Source organism: Pelecanus crispus, chromosome 1 (assembly GCF_030463565.1).
Source record: "Pelecanus crispus isolate bPelCri1 chromosome 1, bPelCri1.pri, whole genome shotgun sequence".
NCBI lineage: Eukaryota > Metazoa > Chordata > Aves > Pelecaniformes > Pelecanidae > Pelecanus > Pelecanus crispus.
This window is the reverse complement of record NC_134643.1, coordinates 5,303,036-5,328,413: the sequence shown is the minus strand read 5'-3', so window position 1 is coordinate 5,328,413 and position 25,378 is coordinate 5,303,036. Positions and strand designations below refer to the sequence as shown.

The following is a 25,378-nucleotide window of genomic DNA, read 5'->3' as shown; positions in this document are numbered from 1 at the left end:
GATGACTGAACAGTTAAGGTGCCTCACTCTGCAACAAGAGGCAACGAGGCTGAGTATTGCTCTGGATTTTTGCCAAATGTCATTCTTTGTCAACTCCGTTGTAATTAGGAATCCAGCTCTTTGCATGAGGAAGCAAGACTTTTCTTTGCATACCGTTTCTTACAGAAATTGAATTGCCTTAAATATGTTCATGTACCATGCTACCTATGACCAGGAGATGTTCCTGGTTTAACAAAGCTTTGGCTCATTAAAATGAAAAGGTTACAGCTGCTGTCTTAATGCTAGAGAAAGAAATTTACTACTGTTCAGAAAAAGAATGGCACTAATGCAGCTTTGGCTGTTCAAAAAGTAACCCCGACTTTCACAGGATGCTGGGACACTAAATGCAGGAAAGGAAACAAAGTCACCTAATTCTGGAGAATAGTGTTTAGCGTGTAATCTGACAGCTCGCGTGTTCTCTCCCCGTTAATGCGATACTAAGTGGACATGACTTCTTGACTGGATCTCTCACTCTGAAGCTTGCTTGTTCCCTCATCTCACTGCCCGTTCACAAAAGATTATCTGGGAAAGCAAAACTTACACCAATTAAGGCAAAGAAACTGCAAAAATGGACATTTAGAAACTGCGCTAACTCCAAGTAGTTTGAACTGCTGTCAACTCGAGAGTCATCTTTGTGGCAACCAGAAGCAAGCAGGTTTTTAAACCACAACTAAGCTTTTCCTCGTAAAACCAACATCTAGAGTCTTACCCTTCAGATACTACCACTATACTTCATCTCTTCTAAACAACATTAAAAGGTAGTAACAGCTTAACGCAAAGATGTGCTGCATGGAGAAACAGATCTAAGACAATTAGACTGCAGCAGAAACCTCCTCCGCTGTTTAACAATATGGAATGAAAACATTTTCATTTATTTTCACTTAAAAAGAAAGTCAGAGTCCTGTGACTGCATTGATAGGAACGATGTACACATACTTCTGGGCGTATTGCCTTGAACTAAGGAAAAAGGAGCTGGTTCTTTCAGATGGAGTGGCAGTGCACAGAAGTCTTCGGCTCTGACTCCCTTTGCTCTCGATAAAAGCTTGGAGCAACGAACTCTCAGGAGATTAGCGTACACACACACGCTAGCTCCAAAAACTTTAGGCAGCATACATGTTCCTTTGAGTCTTGTACATGTGTTGTGTATAATGTGCTCTTTTTGATATTAAAAAGTTGCTAAGCTGTTCTCAAGCTGGCAAGGGTTTTCTATTTAGATAAGGCCAATAGCTACTGCACAGAATAAGCACATGTGTAACACTGGAGTCTGAAAGCAGCACGAGCGTTAGCTGTTTCACCAGGGGCTAATAAGAATTAGTCCATCTTACAAAAAATCCTGCTGCAAGTTATTTAACCCCAACATGTATCCTTCTGGTGGCACACACACCACTGCCAGCATCACCTTCCCACAACACACGCCTGCCTTTCACAGCAGATTATAACCCGTTGTCCCTCTACTCGGCTATTTGCATCTAATTACTCTAACAGTCCACACACCTTTTCTACACATTGACTGCTAAAAATACCGCATGGAAATTATTATCTATATTATACACAAAAGCAGCCCGCAAGTGAAAGGAAGAAAACTATTTACATAAAAGGAATCAACATTTCTGTTTATTTGCCTGAGTTTCTTCAGTACATTAGCAGCACCTGCAGATCACACATGGTTCTCTCCTCTGCAAACACAGATTTGATACCAGGATGGGCTCTACTCTCTAGCCTGAAAGAGCGTAATGACCTTGCATTTATTTATCATCACTCACACATACAGGTCTAACGCTAACCTAGAAAACACACGTGCACTGCTGAATTTACCCTTAAGAAAGAAAAAATGTGCTTGCTGCATGCATTCCGTCGATAGGACCTGGCCTCAACTCAGCATCACTTCAATTACAGCTGAAATGCAGTAATCTTGGTGGGAGGATGCAGTGGCTACTCAGCGGCACAGAACAGCGCTGAGCGGTTTCTCCTCCACGAATTTGAAACTGCTCGGGGCATTTAGGTTGGCAGAACTCTATAACCCAACTGGAACCGCGCCAGCAGGGTTAACATGCTACTCTTGAAAAGTGAGCCACCGAAGCTTTAATCACCACAAGTGGCAAGGACTTAATTTCTCATCTCGTTTGAAATATGCCAGTCTCAACAGCAGACCAAGCTGCTTATAAAATGCCATCTGCTAATCAACACTATTTCCTGCTTCATTGGATTGCCTTGGATGTCTCCCGTTACAAGTACCGCAGCAACCCTGCTTGGCTTAGCCTGTGACCCAGGAAAATCATAGCCCGCTACGGCAGGGCACAGCACGGATGTCCCGCACACAGGACACATGGGCCACGGATACTGCAAAATTCAAGCTCAAATTTCTTCTAACATTCTTCACTTCCCATTCCAGTGGAAGCATTTTGTCTTTGACCAGGCAGCAGGGCTAGTTTTTAAGACGGCAGCTTTACGCTGGCATCCCATCTGTATGAAATTACTAGAAGACGTGTGGGGAGTTCGCCTCACCCAGCGCTCTGCCTCTGCACAGCACAGATGGACCAAAAATACGTGCAAGGAGCTCAGCTTAGTGAGCTCACATGAGAAGAAATGTCTGTGTGAAGGAAAAACTCCTTAAATAGGTGGGCCGTTTGTAAAACTGAGGTTTACACTGAGGTTTTGAAGAAATTCAGTGTTTCAGCCTGAATCACCTTAAGTTTTAAATAGATACTATGCATAAGCTGTACTCCCTGGAAATCAGCTCATCTAAGAGAAGGTTGTAACCTGCAACATAAGCATTAAGATACTTACCACTTTTTAATTCACATAAAGGTTATATTCCCCAAGAGTCCTAAAAAATACTGAATTGTTTCAATACATGCAACATTGTGATAAACCCGTCATATGCTGCATTTTTTAAGCGTAACTGAACTATATAGCAACACCAGAACAATAAAATTCCACCTTGATTTTTCAGCTCATCACAGCCAATGTGATTTTATGTCATGTTTTTAAGGACTCTGAAAAAACAGTTAATGTATGATACTAAAGGAGGATAAACGGACAGCTAAATCTCACCAAAATCTAAACAGATTTTCACCTGTAATTCTAACGCTTCTTAAAAAAAAACAAAACAACAAAAAACAACAAAAAAAACCCCAAAACCATTGCAACCCAAGTTCCCTGGACAAGGATATGTGATTTTAACCATAGCTTTTATCTTAAAAAAAAAAAAGAAAAAAAGAAAAAAAGAATATATGTGCATGTTTTGATTGTATTGCAAATACTTGCTTGTAGAATATTTTAAAAACACACACCCCCCAAAAAAGTTAACCGGATTACAATAAACGTTGCAGATCTGAACGTGTAAAGCCTGTATTACAGAAAATTAAAACTGTTGCACAGTAAATGGCAAAAGTCCATCGATTCTCTTTAAAATAGCAAAAGAAACTAGTTATCTCTGAGAGATTACAGATGAGCTATCACCTTCAGCAATATTGAGATTTAAAATATTCAGAACAGAAAGAAAGCCTCTTTAATGAATGTGTTAAAAGTTTCTCATGCAAACCCAAATGCATCCTTGTTTCATATTTAATTTGCAATAGGATACCCAGCAGCTGAGCTATGAGAGCTTTTCTGGCTGGTGACTGCCTGCCTGCTGAGACGGGCTCCACACGTAGGTAGCACACGATTGAAGACTAAATCCTCAGAGCTGCATCTCAGCTCCCTTTAAAGTTAATCTGAACACACTGGACTCAAAAGGAAATGAAAAGTGAGTTTCTCTCCCTTCCTATGGCACCGGGACTTCCCGTGTTTTAGCGATTGGTCAAGAACTATTATTTCCTCCATGCTATTCCCAGTTGTGACTGTCAGACGTAATTAGCGTTGTCCGCACACAAGTGCAAAACATTTGTTTAAATACGCCTAGAACAAAAGTCCCACATGCACAGAAACCTGGAGAAACGTGGAGAAACTTGGAGAATATTAAGAGTCAAGTATGCTGTACCTGAACGAACATGCTGCTCTAAACATTTAGAAATGCAAAGTTCATTTGCTGAGATGAATATCCACAAAAATCTATGCAAGATAAGGGGTATTAAAATTATTCACTCTCCAATTCAGGATGGATTATTTGGCCAATCTGTTAAGCCGTACCTCTCAGACGCACAGAATCAGTACCATCCTCCTCCCCTCAGGGAAAAGAGCTCATAACGTTTGAAGAAAAGTATGCTTCATCCCAACCGTAAGAATACACATGAAACGCAGAGTCTTCCTTTAACACAACTCTTTGGAATGGGAAAGCAGCAGACATCAACAGTGTGAATGCAGAGGGCAAACAAGTTCACCAAAGAAAATAAATTAAGCAGAACACTGCAGATTGTAAAGTGGCCAGAACAAAGGCCATTTAAGTTGTTATTGGCCTGTTTTAAACACACACACGCAGAGTTGAGCTTCAATTTATCTCTCCATACAAAATACCACCTCTGGCAGCGTGGCGTCATCACTTATAACCATGATTGAAACATTAATCTCAAACCAAGTCAGAGAAATTTGTGACTTACTGTGTTACCACCTGAAGACCCTATGTTTTCCAGCCTTGGGCTAAATACAAGCCAGATCCAGCCCTGCTCAAGTTTGACATTGCTTCTCAAAAACACAGGTATGCTATGGTAGCTTTTGCTTAACCGATCCAAACAACATACATCTATACACAACATGCAAACAGAATTACATTTTACCTAGTCACGCAATACACAGCTGTTCAAAGAAATGAAACCCAAACTGAAGAAATATATAAAAATACCATCTTGTCAAGTCATCAGAAAGCCATTAACGTTTCTAATGAGTGCAATTACAAAAATGAAAGATTCCAAAAACCACTCAGTGATAGATGAACTTTAATTATCCAAGTGTCTTGCTACATGAACCAGGGTCATGTCTCCAAATGCCTTCTAATTTGAACTCTTCCTGTTATCCATCCAACTTTATGTTTCTTAAGCTCTTGCAGAATGAAGTGGAACTGCCTACACATAAAAATGAGTTACCCCTTCCTAATGACTTACCCACTCACTAATATTCCCTTTAGTTGAGAGTTGGAGAAAACAGGAACGTGTACCAAAGGTGAAGACTGGAAGAAGACACTGAAGTTAAGAGCTGTACGGTAAAGTTATAGTGCTTATCTGTGTGTGGTGAAAGACAAATAATTCAAATGAGCTTTCTTAGTCATAATTTTAAAAATTAGAAGGCAGAGTTTCTTGGTCTCAACCTGGACTCTACCACATACTTGTCTGCAGAAGCTTGTAATGAGTCATTCACCTGATTAATGCAAGAGAGATACGGGTCCCGTAATCCACTGGTGATCTTTGTCTAGACAACAGCTTGTTCTGATGCTAAGATCAAGGTTAGGCTCAGCTACACTTGAAAACATGCATGTAAACACCACGCAACGTCTATTCCTGAATAGCTCCGAGCATGGATATTTTTCACGGAAGAAATGTTTCAGACACTTCAAAAGTGTTTAACTGAAAAAAAGTTACTCCACAAGTAACTCTTCTCTGGACAGCAGCGTTATTCAGAACAACAACCTGGAGTGCCAACTCCTGAACTCCAGGCGGGGACCCTCCCCTGCGTCCATGTACATGCCGCAGCTGTTAATCAGCAGCTGGAGGATGCTGGCATTGCTGGAGAAACTTAAGTCCACATGTCTCAAAATCAGATATACATACGAGGTCTTAACCAACACGTTCTACTTCCATGTCCTTCCCAAACAATTCTCTCAAATGCAGTACAAAATTAAGGCTTGCTTGGGTTATGAGGCATTTCTCAGAAAGTTTGGCACAAATTCCTCTACAGGGGGGTAACAATCAAATTTGTGGTTTTGCTCCCAGTAGCTAAAATAAATTTTATTTGCTTTTTAAAGGCCAGGAGTTGTTGGTAACCACTGACTAACCTTTTCATTAAGTTAAAGCATCCTTGGTGGCAAAAGTCAAAGAGAAAAAACTAAAAGCATTCGATGAGAAGAAAAATAGGAATGGCTCCTGCATGAAGCAAAAGCATTGAGAAATATTAAATTGGCAAGGTTAGCCCTTAAAATAGGCCAGTTGCGCTTCTCTTTTATCCTGCTTTAAGCGGTGGCTAGACTTTCCATTTCCCACCCCCTCCCCTAGAGTCACCAAAAATACTCAGTGCTGCAAGGGAAAGTCTGAAACGCTTGAGAACGGTAACACACAGCTATCAGATGATAACCTAATTTGAAACTTATGCCTTCAAAGGCACAAAGGTGTCTGATGATCCAGATGAAATAAAATCCTCAAGTATAGTAGCAGTAGACAGTGCAGGAAGCAACGCAGGCGCTAAACAAAGTCATACATTGTCAGAAAAGGGAAAAAACTGATCTGACATGACGAGTCAAGACAAGTGACAAAAGTTTTGCTGAAAAAGGATCAGTAGGAAATTAAAATCATGACAGCATTTCTGTTCTAAATACACAAGACAATAGAATCCTTTTATCATAAAGTCCCATTTTCTCCTCCAGTTTTATTATAGCCAAAATTGCAATTTGCACATCACAATGCAGTGAAAGAATCCATGACTTTCATCCCAATTCAATGTAAATAATTTACTGCAAAAGGCTGCCTTTTTATGAGTCAATTTCTGCATCGTGCAGTTTTTATTTTGAATCCTTAAGAATCACTAACAACTTGTAAGTTATCTAAACAGGTCTGAAAAACAGAAAAATCTTTGTGGGAAGGCTTTAAAAGGATGATATCCCCTTGAAGAAAAGTCACGTTAACTTTATTTCATTTGCTATATGCAGTGAATAAAACTAGATAGCTAAAGAAGCTAAAGAAATACATTTTCACAATGCTGAATTTTTATGGTTAGTATTACTAACTCCTCGTTATTACTTTTAAAAAAAACTGAAGTCAGCATCTTTAGAAAATGTATTTTCTGATTTGCTTATTCAGGTCCAACCAGGTTCCAGCTGGTTTATTTCTTTTAAAGGATACAACACTTAAAAGACCCCAACAAACAAAAACGTGAAAACCCATCACAAGCTCTCTCCCAAAACCAATGCAAACACTTTTAATCCATTTCCTCCATTCCCCACTTCCAGCTGCCACTATGCTTCTTACAAAAATAGCAGGAGTTTTTCTTTTTTTCCCCCCCAAAGACATGAATCATTAGGAAAAGTTAGGTACAAGTCTCCTATAGAATATAAAATAGTGTATGCCTCTGTCTGCATAGTCTACGGATCCCAGCTATGCCATTTGGTTTCTGCCACAGATAAAGTTTTACTATGGCATTTATTACATTGATTTTTTTTTTCCCCCCAAATGCTGCAAATTAAATGAAGCTCTTTGGTGAAAGTCTATTTAGATTCACATTTTAAGCTTTTTAAAAAAAATCTTCCTCATTAAATCCTTTCTTGCAGTATTTCACTGGAAATTATGCTTTCGATTATGATACAACTTCTTCTTAAGAAAAGGTAAAGATACAGTTGTCTTCCCAATTACAGCTTTATCAGCATGCCTTCTATAAAAGAGTTAGTTTTCTGTCTAATGGCAAGATTTAAACCAGGCACATTTTCTGTACACTTTTTTTGTTCCCGTCTCATATTTTCCTTTTTCTTTGAAACCTGCCTCTCCTACTGGCTCTTTCCCAATGCCTTTCTTCTGTCTGCATCTCAAGCTTGGCTGCCTTTCTCATTTTGTCTGTTTCTCCTGTTGCTTCTTCCTTGCTAGGCTGATGTATGCATGAGCGAAGACTCATTCACACAAAAGCAATCAGCATCTAACACTCAGCATAGTGCACAGGCGGCTAAAAGATGCTTGCAAATACTCAGCAACCAGGCACGGTTAGCAGCCAGGAGCAAAGCATTCAGTCTGGCAAGGGTTTAACTCTTCAGACTGGTTGACTACACAGTACCTGTTTGCTGATGGGTGGTGGTTTCCTAACCAAGTATACTGGAAAAGCTCTGTTGAAAAGATCATTGCTGCTTTTAAATCATCGGTGCAGCTGTTCAAACGAAGAAGAGTTGCTGGGGGGTTAAACTAGATCTGGGGAAAGGCAGAAAAGCTTAAGAACGACAACAGTGAGACCTGTGTTATCAAAATGGCAAAGTCGATATCCCAGCATCCTTTTTAAAGCCCGTCACGTGCTAATTTAGAAAGAGGTACTGGCTTTGTTTAACCCTTGAGTAAACCAGAGATTGAAATGATGCCGGTCTGAGATCCAAGACTTGCTACATCCAGTTCTGGACCACAGCCAAAGAAAGCACTGCTAGACTGAGGGGCCAGTGACAATTTTAAAATCCGATATATCTAGCCACTGGAGCTAGACACTAATGCTTTATACCACCGTGGTGCTTAATGCTTTATACAATTACAATTCTAGCACCAGTAGACCCTAGATATCAGATGCAAAAAATCATGTTATTCTGATTAGCACCTTGCTTTACACCCCCCTCCCTCCTCATCAATTCAAATGTGATTTTTAGCAATGAACATTTTATGAAAAAACTAGAGATCTTCTGAGATGACGCATAATTTGACAGCTGGGTTTCCATGCTTCCAGGTGGCTGCAAGCATCAGGTTTTGGTGGGTAACAGGTCCTAACATCACATCAACAAGAAAGAGGGGGAAAAGGCAGGACTGTAAGAAGATCAACAATTTTATGCTTTGATCTGCCAGGGAAATAAAATGCTCTGACAGAAAAGGCTACAAATAAATCTGAATTTGTACACTGTGCCAAGAACTGGTCCTGACTCAATGATCAGAAATACAAAGTCAGTGCTTGAACACACATTATCAGGAATGAAAGACCACAAAGCTTAATGCCTGGTAAAAATGGCATTTGTTTCCAGATCATCTTTAATGGAAAAGAGCTGAACATCTATAAAGTGGGATTCAAGTGATATAAAGCAAAAGACAGAAAAAAATGAAGGAAGAACTGAGGAGGATGTTTGACTCCCTAAAAGTGACCCTTCTCCCCACAAAAAAATATCTCAACTAAAGGGAAGAGTACTCCAGCACAATTACAACGTAAGAAAGGAATAAGGGTCTAATGCAAATATAATAGACTATGAAGAGTACTGCATGCACAAAAGTAACATGTTTTCTTCAGTCTTCCAGTCAGAGAAACAGGAATGGACTACCTGTGACTTCAAAAAGTCAGAAAAAGAAAGCAGTTGACCTAAGTGGTTATTAAAAAAAAAAAAAAAAAAATCATTATTATTTAAAATGAGGTAATAACAAGAGGCAGCAAGTGCAGGTACAAATTAATTCCAAGAAGCTTAAAAATAAGGTTACCATGGCACATGCAGAATTCACACTTCCCTTTTCTTTCTTTTAGTTATGGACAATAATATGGGTTCTTAAAGCATTAGGACCCAGGACTCTCAACATTATCACAAAATGTAACAGTGATTATTGTTAGCTGTGGAAAAGTATCTGGGCTTTCTCAACTGGCCTAGTTTCAGCACAGTACTGTTTTGCTTCAAACGCAATCAACAAATTCTATGAAGTTGATGCATTATTGCAAAATGTATGTTCTTTTACATTAAAGCACGAAAAATAAATAAAGCATGACCATCATGTTTTGCAACTAATTTATTTTTTTCTCCTTTTTTAATCTGTCTTAGAAGTTTACCATGACATTTTAGTGACAACAGCGCTGAAATAACTGAAAAACCAAAAAGGAGACTAATTAAAAATAGGCAGACAGCGAACATCATGATACATTGGCATAAAATTATCCCTTCGGTGTCTTTTGTAAAAATACTGCTAAAAACCCAACATTTGCCATGGCAATACTGAGTCAGATTGTTTTATAAACTATATAATTTTATACGCGGATCCTCACAGTGCAAGCATTTGGAATCTGCACCAGATCATTTAGTTAGTGCATGTTACTGAAATGAGGCATGGCATATTTAAGGCAAGAAAACATTTTTTGCTTTCTTGGAACAAAACATGTACCACTGAACTAAATTTCCAACTGACACAAATTACACATCTTGAAAACCTATTTGCCTTCCTCCCTTTCCCCCACAACTTCAGAAATCATTCAGAGAGCTGTTTCAGCATTTCTTACTATTGAGTACATATGAAAGAAAACAGCTCCTCTCAGGCTGGACAGGACTTTTTGCTCTTATCGAGTCTTTGGCAATGATAACTAAGACATTGCACAAGCTGCTGGGTAGATTGTACGCTCTGAACACACCACCACCAGTTCTAGAGTAAGTGGAAATAAGAAGTTAGTCACATGCGCAGAACTAGAGGACTTTTGAGAAGGAGGTTAGCAACACCTACTGGTCATGGTGCATACTGAACACTCTTCTTTTTTTTAAAATGAACAATAAAAAATGCTTTTTCTTACTAAAGCACCTAGCTAAAATTACCTGTGAAGTCAGTTTGTCACCAGAGATAATACTTCTAATTAGATCAACTGATAAAATTAAAAGATATTACCTCTCCCAATAAACCTTGCTCTGCTCATTCCCTTAGACCGTCACGGCTACATTATTGCTAAAATATATCAGCACTAGTAACTTCTAAATCATATCAGTAAATAAATATTCATAACATGAGCTGAGCTCTAGGCTTCGATATAAAATGGGACATAATGAGTCTTCCTGACAGTTCCTTTAAGTGACTGATTTACATTATGCATTGTAACGTGCATGAAGCCTTCCTTCATTACTAATTATCTTTATTGCCTACTCAAAGCTACTCATATGTTATGAGCCGCACATTCTTAGCAGCAGCACGTTCTTTTTTCTGCTCTATAAAGATCTACAAACTATTCAAACAGCTTCTGCAATTCTTTAGTATTTGCACGATGCATTCCTTTAATCTGCAAAAGTAAAAGTTTTTCTTCCAAATTTACTTGGAGTAAAATACAACAAAACATATACAAGAGAGTTTCTTGATCCACCCTTGCCCCTTCCAAAAAAACCCACAGGGCACAAAATTATAAATAGCATTTTCAGAAAACACTTAATTCAAACTTAAAATGTCCTCAAGATTTTAAAACAACTATAAAAAACCTGCATTTAGCAGCTGTATTTAATGCTCACTCTAAATTTCCATTAAAAAAAAAAATTGTATTCATTTTTTGAAGTTGTGTCTATAGGTCCTCTGATACACTAGCCTTAGGCACTAGAAGTTTTCCTGGTTCTCATCCAACTTTGGAAATAATATCTTCTTGCTTCGGGTGTTAAAAGGGTTCATACATTATTTATAAGGACTGCTAAAATCTAACTCCTGGATCTAACTTGCAAGAGAAAGAGTATAAAAAGTTACATACAAAAAAAAAAGCGCACAACTGTCCCCATTTCAATTTTTAGCCTCTCTTTCTATGTCATGTATCACCAGACTGAGTCTGTAATACTCTCATCTCTCACTCCCCACGTTCAAATAATCGTCTACAGCTGCTTTGAGCCTTGTTGGATTTGATCTTTCTTGCATATTTTTAAAGTATGATTTTCCACATTAAAAAAAACCAAACCAAAAAAAAACCCCAAACCCCCCAAAAAACACCAAACAAGAAACCAAAACCAACCCAGAATGCAAAACTGCCAGGTAACTTCTTACACTTCAAAGATGCTGGATTTCTCTGACAAAATGGTGTTTGTTTACCTCCTGAAAAATCAGGCTAAAGTATTTCAAGAAAGTAGCCAGAACAGGGTGGCTAAAATCCCTATTCACTTCTCAACATCATCTTCCTCTATACTTTTCTTTTTTTCATGTTGCCTACATATATGATATTTACATTCTGTTTGTCTCTTCCTGGTTTAAGAGAGTTCATTCTTAGATTTTAAAAACAACCCTTTTAACAAACTTCAGAAGGGGGAGATTTTAGTACCTTCTTATCAATCCAAGAAAATATTTCTTCACTGAAACCCAGCAGTTTTACTTCCTGGGTTATATTAAGGCAAGAGACATTAAAATGCTGTTGATCTATAACTACATGTTCTATGCAATTAAAGAAAAGTCAGGTCTACAGAGCTTCAGAAATACTCATCAGCATGAGCAAGTCCTCACACTGTAAGTTGAAACAGCATATTTTTTCTACTGCACACACTAAAACCATTGCATCTGACAGTCCTTTACGCTTCAGATACATGTTCCTGACTATAATTTCACTTAGTCTACCTGGAGCACATAGCAACTGCATCTATCTATCTGAACATGACGTATGAAAGACTGAATATACACTACAGCTTACTAAACCACTGAAAAACTGCCCCATGTGACATCTGTAGTGGCACAGCAAAGGATTTCGTTTACCCAATAAGGTGATGTTGTTTATGTTCATCTTTACGCTGGGCAGAATTTTTACACATATTGCAGTCTTCAGACTTGAAGACCTTAGTTCTGCAAAAGAACGATGTGCATAATAGGGCATGATATCCATTCCGTCCCCATGGAAATTATAAACTAAATAAGTATCTTGTGAGGATTGCACCTGTTGGTTACACTCTTTTGGAAAATAAAGTTGTTCTGTCTGGGATTTTTGTACGCCATCCACAAGCCTACATACGTTTATTTCCCACAAAGTATAGCTGTATGATGTTCACTATTCAAAGGGAAAGTTAGACTAGGTCATGTTTCTTAAAGGTTTCTCTTGTTAGCAATCAAGTCTCAGGTAGCTGAAAAAATAGAAAAAACGATTTTGCTTTTTCTACTGCCACTGTTAAAATTCTCAGGCTAACTGCAGCTCGTAGCATTTGCATAGTTGGTTTCACTGTTACAGTGATCCTCAATCCCTGCCTCCGTAGGACTTTCACACAGGAAAGGGAAGGAGAACAGTTGGAACAGTGACGATATCAACATTAGCAAAGAGAATTAAAAGCAAGCACTATGCCTCTAGATGACTCTTACTTCCTTATTTTAAATCTGACTTCATTTTAATTGGAAGAGGGTTTGTTTTAGTTTGGGGTTTTTTTGTTAAATTTGTTCAAAGGAAGAAGAAACAGCTGTCAGGAGCTGGGAATGCTGTGCCAGTCTCGCCAGCCTTCCTTCTTCTACCTTTACCAAATCGTGTAAGCTCTTGCAGGACATGTAGGAGGGAGGCTAACACATACGAGGTGATGTCAAGCATTCATTTCTATCGTCAACCAAAAACTTAAATTTTAAATGCATTCTAGAAACGTTTATTAACACAGTGTATTTTGACACCAGTTAACGTTGGAGGAGAGTAAGAGAGTGGTAAATAAGCTTGCCACAGCACTGCTACCTGTTTTGAAACCATGCTTGTGTAACACCCAGGGTGTAACACCCTGCTATGGGCAGCACAACTCAAACTGCTCAAGGATGCAAACAAATACGCAAACACACAGGGACCAAAACTTAAAGCAAAGGATTAGTTTCGCACCTTCTTGAGAGGAGACAATAGGTGGCATATAATCAGGGATGTACTCCTTCCTTTCTTCCGCATCTTTACTTCCCGGCTGGGGAAACTGCAGGACATTGTTCTTGCTGACAGGAAACGAAGGGATTTGATGGGCGAAAGTGACAGGTTCAATATTGTGTATATAATCTTCTAGCTCGTGCAGGTTAACCCCCATAAGCTTGAAGGCATCACCTACATCATCCAAAATTGGATCTGTGCGGCCATCTGTAACAAAAAAAAAAAACAACAAAAGAACAACATTTTTGCAAAAATCCGGTTTAAAAAAATTGACCTGCAGATCTCCACTTAGAGATTACAATCCACCACGGCTCACCACCAGTAACAGAGATTACTGTCCCACAGTTCTGCCAGGTTTACTGTTCATCGGGCTATACAACGTTTCAGAGTAAGGACACACTCTCATTTACAAGTGTTTCGTTTCGATCCATATCAATTTGTTTCAATTCATGCCATTAAAGAACTGCACCTCAAGAAGCAAATCAACCAAAACCGAGGGAGCAGCAACAGGCGGCTTTACCTGGCAACAGTCAATTAACATCATGCAACACTACTTAAAATAGTTTTCAATTTCGTAATGTAAATTTAAATGAATGAAACAAGCACTTAATAGGCAGAAAGTACCCCTTTACCAGTACGTAACAGACCAAACATTATTTTCCAACCTAGAAAAGGAAAAACTTCATTTTGTTAAACCGACTGTAGTTTATGGGTAGCAAAAAAAGAAGGTATCTCGCATATCTCTTGATAACAAAAATACTTCATGTAGTATCTTTTCCACCAGATGAAATCTACAGGCTTCATAAACTATGAGTCACTTTACCTACCGGTTAGATATACCTCCCGGATGGAACACAAGAATATTAAGTAGTGGTCCGATGAGGAGAGAATATTTTATACTAAACTTCAGGGGCTGATTTCCTGGGGCGCAATTTAAGTTTGACTCTACAGCAAACGTCATCTTTTCTTTACGAAAAGCATAGTGAAACCTTAGCAGCCAAGCAGTCAGGATCTTTATTTAATATAACCTCCAAGAAAACAGTCCAAGAGAGGATGCAGTTTGTTCTACACATGTAATTTGACTCAAAGATTTAAACTAAACAGTGCAGAAGTCCTCCAAGTGCCTCGGTTTCCCTGACCCGACTGAGGGAAATCCCTCTGAAGGCCTCCAGAGGGAGAAGTGGGCACCTGGCTTTGGTAGCCAAGGCACTACTTTGAGTCTCATCCTAACTTTTCACAATAACACAAAAAAAGATGCCTTAAACCCCAAACATGATTTTTTTTTAATTCAATAAAATTATACTGAATTATTAAAATTCTGTGTAGTTGGCTTATGAAGATATTACATCCCTACATGATGATAAGCTGTGATTTACTTTAAAAAGTAATTATGGAAAACCAGGCTGTGCTTATTGAAGGAACACAATCGCTATTGTGAGGCCCCAGCTTTGGAGAACGGGGGGGATGCTCTTTTGTTTGTCCTCTAACCTAATCTCTTCTTGGTTTATCTTGAAGCCGAAGCATTTGAGCAGGCCGGTTCTCACATCACTGGATGAATTCAAACCCCCAGCCAACTTACGCCTGCAGGTACATTTAGAAAATAAGAATTTTGTTCTAGAATTTCTCTTCTTAGTCTTGTGGTGAAGATAAGGGTAATACTCAGATTATGGGTTTGATTCTCAGCTCCGTTAACACTGGCCTCTTGTGTGACTCTGGGCAAGTTGCTTACGTTTTAATTCTCTCCACAGCTAAAAGGGAGACCAGACCAAGTTATCGTCTCTTTTGTCCGTCTGTATTTGGAATGTGAACTCCGTACAAGAAGAACCATCTCGGATTTTGTGTCTGTATAATGTCTAGAAGAAGTGCAATACTAGTTTCCCCTGCAGACTGTAGGGACAGAGAAACGTGGAGACTTACGTAAACATAATTAAAGGAGGATATCACCACTCTGGAGTAGTTATGAGATCCCTACAGTTATTAGGCAGACAGAAGAGTGTTTTATCCTTAAAAAAATAAATTTAGATAATTGACACAGCTAAGAAATTTTGTGTTGTCACTTTTAGTTGCTCTTCAGACTATGAAGATACCTTTGAGCTTACCAAACCATTCTCTAAGGTGTCAAGACTTAACAGGTACAAGCTGGACAGCCAGTTAAAAAGAAAAACTTGGGAAAAACTTTTCAACAAGCCCAGAAGTAGAGCATATGTATTCCCTGGACACTCCTGAAATCACCAGCTGTGCTGTTTGCAGGATGGGGGGCTTGACAGTGAGCCTCACGGCACCCATTCCCAGGTGGGCACTGCCTGGACCTGAAAAGCGTACCGACAGGCACGGGCACGCACCGTGCCTGCGTCCAGCTTCCCTTGGAGGAAAACCGAAGTGCACAGGCAGGAAAAATGCTGCAACAGGTTGTCCAGCCGGACAACCTGGGTACAGGTTGTGCCTCTTGACACCAGCACCGTCACGTACTCAGGGTGAAAGTTTAGTCCAGTTTATCACTGCAATAGGAAAACGCCTTTTCCTAGATCTGCACGTGATCTTTTTAACCTCCAAAAAAGCGTACCGACGTGATTAGCAAGTGATAAATGCTAAAAAGGACTTCTTCCTTCAAGTGCTTATTAAGAACACGTGGCAGAGAAGCAACTACTAAGTGTAATTAAAGCATGGAAATACTTAAGCAACCAATTATGTGTATTAGGAAGCAGGTTCAAAAGGTGACCCAAAAAAACCTTAAGAAGATTCAATTTTCCCGTATCTTTGACATTTGCCTCCAAAGAGACAATGTCAAGTACTAAGATTGATTAAAAGCTAAAAAAAAATTTTTAAATCTACAAGTGCCATTGGGACGAAAGGACTGATCAGTTAACCTCTTCTTTTCAAGAAAGAGTGTCCTCAGCAGTAAAAGTGTACAAACAAAGTTGCAGGTCTGTATTTGTACCTGTATTTAAATCAAAACACTTACCAATTGGAAATATACACAGCACAAAAATGCATTAAATATAATTTCAGGTGATTCATCAAATAAAGGCTTGTGCCTTTATACTTTTAGAGGAATGCTAAACTGTTCAAATCTCTGGTTTAATAAAAATTCACTAAAATAGCAGAAGCCAGACACATGAAAGAGAATGCTGACAAACATGTAACATGCTCTCTCCTGGTCTTTCATTCAGTCTTAGGCTTTTTTCTGTAAGTAAACGCTACCAAAAAAAAAAAAAAGTTTAATTTGTGCATACTGAACTTGTCTCAATATTCTTCAGATATTTGTGCTATCCTAAGTTTAAAAATCCAGATGCTGAAGCCTCCCAGTGAAATCATTAATCCAGTGTCACACAGCAAGTCAGTGCCAGATCACAAACAGCTTTGGAGCTCTTGGTTTCCAGCCTCTTGCTGTTCCCTATATGACGACACTGCAAATAATATCTGTTGTCCTGGATTGGGAAGAGATGGAAGGAGGTGGGAATAGTTCATCCAGCAAGTTAGAACTCTCCTCCTTAGCCTGCAAACAACGAGCTACGCAAATATCTTTCTCACAAGCTTTTAAGCTATGCTATCTCCCTGAATGGGAACGGTGCTCCGAAACTGATATAGCTGCAGCAAACAGCAGAGCTAAATTAAGACCATTGGGTCTCAAAACAGCTCACAAGAAACCTGTGGGAATGGCCATGCAGTTACAATACTCTCAGCTTCCCTATGCATGAGAATGAACACGGGGTGAGGAGGAATCTGCACACAGAAATGGATCCCAAAAAAAGTACAGCACCAAAACTATGGGGAAACAGAATCCACGCAGAGCTGAGTATTTGGGTGGGAAGTTATCCAGCTCTCAACCCTGCTGCTCAGCATCACCTGCAGATAAACCTGGCTGCCCACAAGGAAAAACAAATCAAACATAACAAGGGCAGTGCACTAACTCCCCTTCAAGCAATGAAAGCTCGCTTTCAGTTTGTGGGGAAAAGGAATTTTTAGAAGCTACTAAAGCCTAGTTATTTTTACAAAAGTCACAAGAATTCCTCCAGCCCTCCTGCAAAAAAGCTGACCTATGCTCATGTTATCCAAATAAACTGGGAGGGGGGGGTGTGGGGTTTAGGGAAAAACTATCTTACTTTCCTTAAATTCAGTCTCAGGAATAGCTGATTTACTTTTGTCAAACTCACCCCCATCACCTGGCCCAAAGTTCAAATGAATCAGTCAAAATTTAACAAGCGAGTAAGTGCAGAACAGAAGAGCATTTAGTTTCATGCTGGGTTTTTTTAAAGGGAGCAACTACAGCTCTGTAACAAATACATTGAGAAAAATTAATGAGTCGCTACCCATGCAACATGTACAGTCTATAGCTCAGCAATCACCTTCATGTCTGCTACAAGAGATTCTTTCTAAATTTTTTTAACGAGCAAATTATTAGGTATAGCTCCTCAGTAATTTTATTACAGGCTCTATCACAGATTCCTTGTGCTCCAGCACGTCACGCAACTGTCACGCGTTAAACACCTGTGTATCCGCACTGAATAGTTACTCCAGGATAACTCTTTCAAGCAGAGAACACATCACTTCCATCCAGCATCCACAAGAACAGTCAGAAGCATACACAGTAGATTATTTAACAAGTATATATGCCTTGAGTGCATTTAAGTGGGGGAAAGGGTCCTATTAATGTAGTTACCAGACACGCAAAAGCATCATCTTGCTATTGCTGCTCAGTCTGCTCCTCTTCCCAGTAACCTCATAAATGTCAAGCAAAAAAATCAAGTTGACCTTCTTTACTGGTAGCCAGCAAGAAGTGAATTAGCTTAAAAATATCAACATTTAAGGTTATCCGGACACAAAGAAGCACACTTCTTATAACAAATGTTACAGGCCCTGGATAGATATTTGTTACAACAGTCATTCAACATCATTACAGGGAATCTGCTGATTTAAACCGGTCATCAAAATCTAATACTTTGATAGAGGTTGTTATTATATACTCAAAAGAAAAAAGAACAAAAAAGAAAAAAAGTAGAAGGTAAACTTGACATTTAATTAGAAAGAAATAAAAATTTGGTGGATGCCAGGTCAATTCTCTCCATTGTGGTAATTCCCAATGAAAATACCGGTCTGCTGTTTGCATTCTCCCAAGCAGAGGCTTGCTATAATGAAGTTAAGTTTTCCTTTACAGGAGATTGTGCAGTGACATTGGAGCAGATTTTGAGCCAGCTCTATCTTGGCAAAACATCTTGCAAGATCTGTCATTCTTCCTTCCAGTTACAATGTTGTGCTCACCAGATCAGAACCTGCCTTTTTAATATAAATGCAGCTGCATTATTAAATATTGAAATTGATAATAATATTATTTATATTTAATATTACATATAAAATCAGTTTTAGGTCGTCCTGCAAGGAGCAGGGAGTTGGAATCCATGATCCTGACAGGTCCCTTCCAACTCGAGATAGTCTATGATTCTATGTTTACATAAAAATAATCTTCAAGAAAGTAGTCGCACGATATAAAACTAAAGAGCAACTTTTAGACTTTATTTCCTCACTGTAAGCAAATTCCAGCAGAAAAAAATAAAAAAACCCCAAAATAACAGCATATCCAAGCATATGCTCAACACTGAAAATTCAAGAAAAGAGTACTGAAAAACCCACTTCTAGATCCAACAGACCTCAAAGTTAATTATCTTGTTTATTACGCTTCTAGTTTTAGCAGCAGATGATCTAAATTTGTCCTGCTGAAATATGCCCAGGTGCCCTCAGTGACTGAAGTTAAGTAGCTTCTACCTGGTTGTTTTTTAAAGCAATGTAATAGAAAAATCAGGTTTTTGGGGGGCATAAATCATGACTCCCCTCTCCTCATCCCTCCCATGAACTGCACCACCCATGTAAACATACTGGAAACTGAACTCTCTTACTGGATGTGCTAAGTTAGGAGGTAAAACATGACGTATTCTGCATGTCTAAAACCAGCCATCCCACTGCCAAGCTGCATTAGCTAACTTCATAGCAAATGAAGCAGGTATGGTCTGTCTTCACTGGACAGTTCCCCAACATAAAAAACCCCAACATACACTAGAAAATCCACAGCAGTTAACCCAAAGCACCAGCTGTGCCACCACCTCTATCAAACCGTGTGAAATGTGAGTGCAAAACAAAGCAGCACATTAACAGAAAACTTTTCCCTTTTCACCTCTGCTTAAAACAAACAACAACAAAAACGTGGAACTCAGCGCGCAGAAACCACATGATGTCAGTTTGTTGTGTAGTTCAATACCTTAATTACATGCTCCAACACTGTTTTTCAAATGTTTTATTTAAATTTTAGGATAAAAACACGTGTGAAGCCTAGAGCATATTGAATAGGCTTCCTCTTACAAGCTTTCCACAAATGTGAACAGCATAACGTGGTATACTTTAACAGGAAACCCCTTATTTTCTCCCCTGTAAGTTCCCTCGCTCCACCACCAACACAGCATTCAGAAGCATTTCACGGCATCAAACACATCTCAAGTCCGCTTTGCAAATCCTTTTGCCTTCTCTTTGCAGCCACAGAAGCTCCCATCAACTACAGCTACTGCAAATGCAAAGAAACAACAGCAGAAAAGTAATGAAAATCTTGAATGTAGCTCTCCTAATGGGATGTAACAGCTGGAACAAAGATCTAACACAGCTGGGAAAGCCATCATTTTCTTTTGCAACTGAGCAAATACGTGAACAGCACTGACATGCTTTTCAGAGCAATACCACACTGTCTCAGTTATGTCAGAGTAAATCCATTCCGTTTCAAATACAAAGATTATGTCCCTCCAGCTGACAACCCTGCTAACTCAAACCCCACTGGTTTGACTCCGAGATAACACACTGACAATAAAGATGCTACAATTGGAATTTAATTAATTCTACTTATGCAAAACCATGGCAAAATTCAACTCATTCATCCAAAGCTGGGTTTGTACAGTAACTTATTTTTAGGAGCAAAAGGAAACAATTCTGAGAAAGCAGTGAGACATCAGCTGAGCATTAAGATGTCTTTTTACAAACCTTTTAAAGAAAGAAATACAGGAATCATTTTAAGAGAGGTAATACAAAAAAATACCGTATCACTGGCATGAAAACAGCATATTCCCGTTCTCCTCCACAAAAAAAACCCCAAACCAGACAAAAGAGACTGTGAGACTTCCTTCTCCATGCATAGAGGGGGAAAAAAAATTCCCTTTCCCACTTTCAGTAAGCACGCCCAAAGCAAGAGAGGGATACCTTAGTTCTATGCACTCCCAATTCCTCAAGAACCAAAAGGAAAAAAATCTGTATTTTCACCATCTCTGCATCTTTTCCTCCCAGTTGTACAAACACTGCAGTACCTGTGGCAGAGGCAGCTGAGCTCAGGGGGCAAGGCTGCTCAACAACTCATCTCTTGCACAAGCAGTGATCCAGTAACAGAAGCATCTGCCCCAGTGTTTGTACTAATGATATCAAAGGACAGCTCTGACCAAGCCTAGGTGAGCTTATTTTTCACCCTATAAATCAGTTCTCCTAAACTCTCTGTGCTGTCCCCTTTACCTGCTTTAAGATCATTGCTGTTTGGATTGAGATAGAGACTTCAGAGGTGCAGCAGCTGCACTTGTGCTGCTGCGAGATATGGGTTAATACTGCACAGTCCCATTTCCAGACTAACTATACACAGCTCCACATCTAACTAGCTCTCAAATTTGGGGAAAGCTTGTACAAGGAAACCTACTCAGCCTAGAACTGAAATCCAAAGAGTTTGCAGCGATACCACTAAATCCCTCCTAAGGTCAGTTATACTGGCAGTGCCAGACTCGAGCTCAATTATTCCTGAAATGACGAAGCAGAGGCAGGGCCAGGTATCAGGTACATTCAGCTCATCACTTTGCTTTATCAGGGATCACTGCAGCAGTGAGAACTTCTGCTTAGAATCATAGAATTGTTTAGGTTGGAAAAGACCTTTAAGATCAAGTCCAACCATTAACCTAACACCACCAAGTCCACCACTAAACCAATTAAAGGTAGAGTAACAATTGATTTCACGTTTCCTGGCCTGGTGGCTGGATTATTTTTTTTAATGAAGGTACAACTAGAATAGAATCATTAAGGTTGGAAAGGACCTCTAAGATCAGAAAAGGGGCACGACAACAAGCAGCAACACATTCAGGCCATGGCTGCCCCTCTCCAGACCAAGTCGATCACACTGTGCTTCCTGGCTCATGGGGTCTTTGCTCCACACACGCTCCACACGCTCTCCAAATTCACTCTTGCAGAGGAAGCCGACACCTCCAGCCTTCGCAGTTCCTCCGATCTTGAGGCTGCATCCACCATCAGCTGACAGCAACGTGCCTCTGATACTCCTCTCACCCACAGCTACAACACCCTCATTAGAACAGCTCCCACAACTTGGACAGGAGTGCTGGCAAACTTTACCATTTACACATTTCAGGGCTGCCATTCCTGTTACATCTCCCATAACATCCCATGGTTCTAGCACATTATCTGAACTGGTGGTGGCCACGGTAGCCCCAAATCCACCGTCAGCGAGTCATCTTCTCCGCACCCAGCGCTTCAGACGAGCAATCACATTGTCCATCCCGACTCCTACCCCTGCTCCCCTGCCAGATCCAACCGCAGCAGCTCTGATCTCCACCCAAGGGGCTCTCCAGGACTTCCCCCTCCACAAGTACACACAGACACGTGGAGCAGCGGCAGCCCACAAGTCCCCAGCACACCAAAGGAAGGGGCAATGTGTTCCTCTCAGCACGGGAGGCACAAGCAGCCCTGTTTCTCCACGCACACACAGCCTATAACCACCCCTCCGGGGCACCCTGGCTCGCTCCAGCCTCTCCACGCTGTGCATCCCCCTTTCATCTCCCCCCCAATACTTACAGATCCTGCAGCAGCACCGGCAGCCCCATCTCTGCACACACATCACTGCTGTCCTCCCCGCCCTACACGTAGGGCAGCAAAGGCCTCCGCACACACAGACTCATGAGCCTCCAACCACACTGACAGCCTGAGCCTTGCTCCACATCCCCCACAACGCTCCCTTCGTTCGGACCGAGCGGTGATCCCGACAGCCTCCCTCTCCCCACACCCTCCCTGACCCCCAGGACTTCAGTACCCCCCTCTTGACATTCCCGCTCCCAGCAGACCCCTACCACCCTCTCATCCCCCCAGTCAGCATTACTGACCCAGCAAGCAACTGGTCACCCCACCCTCCCACACCCCACATTCTGCAGGTACTAGCAGGTCATCCGCCCCCCTCAGCACCTCCACTGCAGGTCTGCGGGGACGCAGACAACCCCAAGGGATGCACAACCACAACTTCATCCTCTGTCACACTCCCAGACCCAACAGTGATACCTGCTGCCCCTTCCCCATCCCGCCCACACACACGCTCTCCATACTCCTATGTGACCCAGCCAGCAGTCCTCGTGCTGACTGCCAGACCTCTTCTGTTTCTCTTCTCCCACTTGGTGTAAGCTCACCCCTTCCACACTCCCACCCCAGCACAGCCTCACCCCAAATCCAGTGAGGCCCTGGGCATCCTGCCCCCCACCATCACTCCCAGCTCCTTCTGCACCTGCCACCTCAATGGCAGCGCTGGCTAACTCCAGTATCCAGCCAAACCTCTTCCACTGCATCCGCATGAGGACACCCACGCTGCATGCCACGTGCACTAAAATTATCCCCAGCCCGCTCCCTCCCGTTCTCCATACACATACTCCACACCTCCCACATGCAGCCCCGTCACCCTCCCACGTCCTGTGCACCACAGCTCCATCTCCCCCCAAAAACACCCTGGTGCATCCCTGTCTTCACACAGCAGCCCCACATCCCCCACAGACACGTTCCCAGCCCCACAGTACCATCGCCTCCCCCTGTGTGCACACATCCCCAGCGTCATGTACAGGGCCCCATGCTGCCCTGGTACATGTCAATCCCTGACCACCCCCACACATGTGGGCCCCTGATGCCAGGCACCACAGCCCCACGTCATCCCTATACACACCCTGACCCCCCACAGCATAATACGTGTGCATTCCCCGCCCGCACTAGAGCCCCACACCTGCCCTTGCACACGTGCACTTCCAAGCCCCACAAACCACTGCCGCCTTATACATACACACCCAACCTAGAGTGCTCCAGCCCCAGCAGCAGCATTTCCAGCCACATCTCTCTCTCCCCATGCAGGTGACTCCGCTCCCCCCAGGCACACTTCTTGAACCCCATGCACTGCAGCTCCAACTCTTCACTCCTTACGCACCTTCCACCTCCCTGCCCCATACACCTAGCCCAAACCTTGTGCCCTACAGCTTCAGCACTTCCCCTTGTGCCCCCATCCTGGACCCTACACACATCCCCACCTACAGTGGGTCCCTGCAGCCTCCTCAGCATTCCCGCTGGGGCACAGACCCTGACCCAGCCAGGACAGCACAGCAGCATCACGTTCTCTCATGCGCACATCCCACTCAGCAAGAGGGCTGGCTGCCCCTTCTCCCCTCCCAGCACACCCCCTTCCCACATTCACAACACTACAGCCCCAGCAGCAGGACCCACAGTCCCATCTCCCCTCCTGTACACAGGCACCCCAGCACCCTGCACGCTGTAGCCAGCAAAAGCGGGGCAGCAGCCCCATCTCCCCACACTCCAGACTCACTGCCTCAGAGCTCCGTTTCCCCCAAGTCCACAGCCCCAACTCCTCACCTGTACCCACACCCCAGACCCACTGCCCCACAGTCCACCTCTCCCTTGCACTAGGACCCCTGTGCTGGTGCATGGCTTCTTCCCTCATCCTCTCAGCCCCCTGCACTGCTCCACAGCCCAGCTCCCCTTGACCCTCCCCCAGCTAGAGCACCCTACAGCCCACCTCCCCACAGCTGCTCCACAGCCTGACCTCCCCACAACCTGACCTCCTCCATGCCCTCGCCTCCTTGCCACAGACCACTTCCCCATGCTCTCTCCCTACAGAACTGCCCCACAGGCCGCCTCCCCACGCCACCACAACACTGCCCCACAGCCTGGTCTCCCCCACACACGGCACCTTGCACCCTCTGCCCCAAGCCCACCTCCCCATGCTCTCCTGCACTGGCCCGCAGCCCACACCTCCATGGCCCGCAAAGCAGCCCCCAGCACTGCTCTACAGCCTCCCGCCCCACGGCTGCCCTCCCCATGCCTCCACTGTGCTACCCCGCAGCCTCCTCTCCCTCCCCGCTGCTCCGCAGCCTCCCTTCACAGAACGGCCGAGGCTGGCGGGGACTTATGGAGGTCACCTGGTCCAGACCCCTGCTCAAGCAGGGCCACCCACAGCCGGCTTCCCAGGACGGCGTCCAGACGCCAACGACTCCGTCCTTCGCCGCAGCCCCTCTCCCCGCAGCACCGCCCCCCGGCCCGGCCCGGCCCGCACTCACAGAGCTCGCAGTAGCGGTGGCAGCCCCGGCCCAGCCCCTGCAGGTACCGCTGCAGCACGTCGGTGAGGAGGTCGCAGGCCGAGACCTGCACCGAGTCCCAACCCAGCGCCTGGCAAATCTGCGCCACCGACACCCGCAGCAGCCACCGCGAGTAGGTCTCGCACATGCCGGCTCGGCTCGGCGCGGCGCCGCCCGGGCCCGCCGCCCGCCCTGGGCCGGGAGGGCCGAGGGAGGCTCACGCACAGCCCGCCGCCGCCGCCATCTTGGCGCCGCGCCTCCCCGCCGCCCGCGCCAGGCCGCGCCGCTCCAGCGCCGAGCGCATCGAGCGGGGCGCGGCGCATCGAGCGCTCGGCCGTCGGCGGGGCGGATCTCGGCGGGAGAAGGGGCTCGCGTCCCCCTCCACCCCCCCCCAAAAAAAAACCCGAAATTGGAGCTTTCTGCAGCGGTGGGAGGAAAAGTTGGCGCCAGGCGGCCTTTCGGAGGGCCCCGGGCTGGGCTGGCGAGGGGCGGCCGCCGCCCCCTCCCGTCGCAGGCCCACGGCGGCCGCG

At 43.0% G+C, this 25,378-nt stretch overlaps 1 protein-coding gene across 1 annotated transcript in view; it reads right to left on the bottom strand.

The window, feature by feature from the left end:
- The window catches only part of TAF3 (TATA-box binding protein associated factor 3), a 115,731-nt gene extending 90,735 nt beyond the window's left edge, over nt 1-24,996 (bottom strand). The window contains exons 1-2 of the mRNA XM_075713351.1: nt 24,831-24,996; nt 13,396-13,638 (exon numbers count right to left, since the gene is read on the bottom strand). Of these exons, the coding sequence (XP_075569466.1) occupies nt 13,396-13,638; nt 24,831-24,996 (409 nt within the window). The remainder of the gene's footprint in view (nt 1-13,395; nt 13,639-24,830) is intronic.
- Between the last annotated feature and the right edge of the window lie 382 nt (nt 24,997-25,378).